The sequence below is a fragment of the Metopolophium dirhodum genome, chromosome 5 (assembly GCF_019925205.1).
Source record: "Metopolophium dirhodum isolate CAU chromosome 5, ASM1992520v1, whole genome shotgun sequence".
In the NCBI taxonomy this organism is placed as follows: Eukaryota; Metazoa; Arthropoda; class Insecta; order Hemiptera; family Aphididae; genus Metopolophium; species Metopolophium dirhodum.
Genome location: NC_083564.1, coordinates 25,270,133 through 25,271,109, shown reverse-complemented (window position 1 = coordinate 25,271,109; position 977 = coordinate 25,270,133). Strand labels below are relative to the sequence as shown.

General features: G+C 31.3%; 1 protein-coding gene across 1 annotated transcript; it reads right to left on the bottom strand.

The window, feature by feature from the left end:
- Positions 1-205: 205 nt before the first annotated feature.
- Positions 206-574, bottom strand: LOC132945665 (putative nuclease HARBI1). Its single transcript, XM_061015431.1, has one exon. The coding sequence runs from the start codon at positions 572-574 to the stop codon at positions 206-208; it is 369 nt and encodes a 122-aa protein (XP_060871414.1).
- Between the last annotated feature and the right edge of the window lie 403 nt (positions 575-977).

The window sequence follows — 977 nt, the reverse complement described above, 5'->3', positions numbered from 1 at the left end:
ATTATGTATACTTCCGTTCTTGATCTGTTATTACGTTTGACGATACTGAATGTTTTTCTGAGTTTATAGTTAGTTGGGTCACGACGGACCTGATCCAATAGTGTTTCATCTATACCTTCTTTATTGATGATAATATTATGCAAAACATAACTATATCAACATGTTGTTCCGGGTTCATTTGAAGTTCGGTTTTTAAACATCTCCATTACGATACCAAAATTCCAAAAGTGCATTCAATCATACGCCGAGCTTTGCTCAAACGGTAATTAAATGTTTCTTTTGCCAAATTCAAATTTTTATCAAATGGATAGGGTCTTAATAGATACTCTTTCAGTGGATATCCTTGATCACCCAATAGAACAAATGGCATTGGAGTAGTTGTGTTCGGTAATGGTCTGTAATTAGGTACATTGAAGGATTTAGCTTCCAAATTTTTAAAAATATTTGATTCGGTAAATATTCCACTATCGCTCTGTCGTCCGTATGCTCCTATATCAACCGATATAAATTTATAATTGGCATCACAGACTCTTTGTAAGTGGACAGAAAAATAATCTTTGTAATTATAAAACATAGAACCAGAGTTATTTGGGCATTTTATACGAATATGTTTGAGTCAATACATCCAATACAGTTCGGGAATTTCCATAGTTTCTCAAAATCATAATATGCAATTTGTTCAAATAATTCAGTGCTTGGGAACGACATATGAATGCTAGAAAAAACCTCCCAAATAGCATTACAAGTCTCGTAGATAATTTTACCTATTGTATTATGGGCCATACGGAATGAAAATGACAACGCTCGATAAGATGTGCCTGTAGTTAGATACCTAAAAAAATACAAAAAAAATAAACATACATTTCCTTGAAAAAAATAAGCAATTATTGGCAAAACAAATTAAAGAACTTCTTAAAGTTTCAAGTACCCAGGAATAATATTTTTATAATACTTAATACTAAATTTGAACTTAAAAA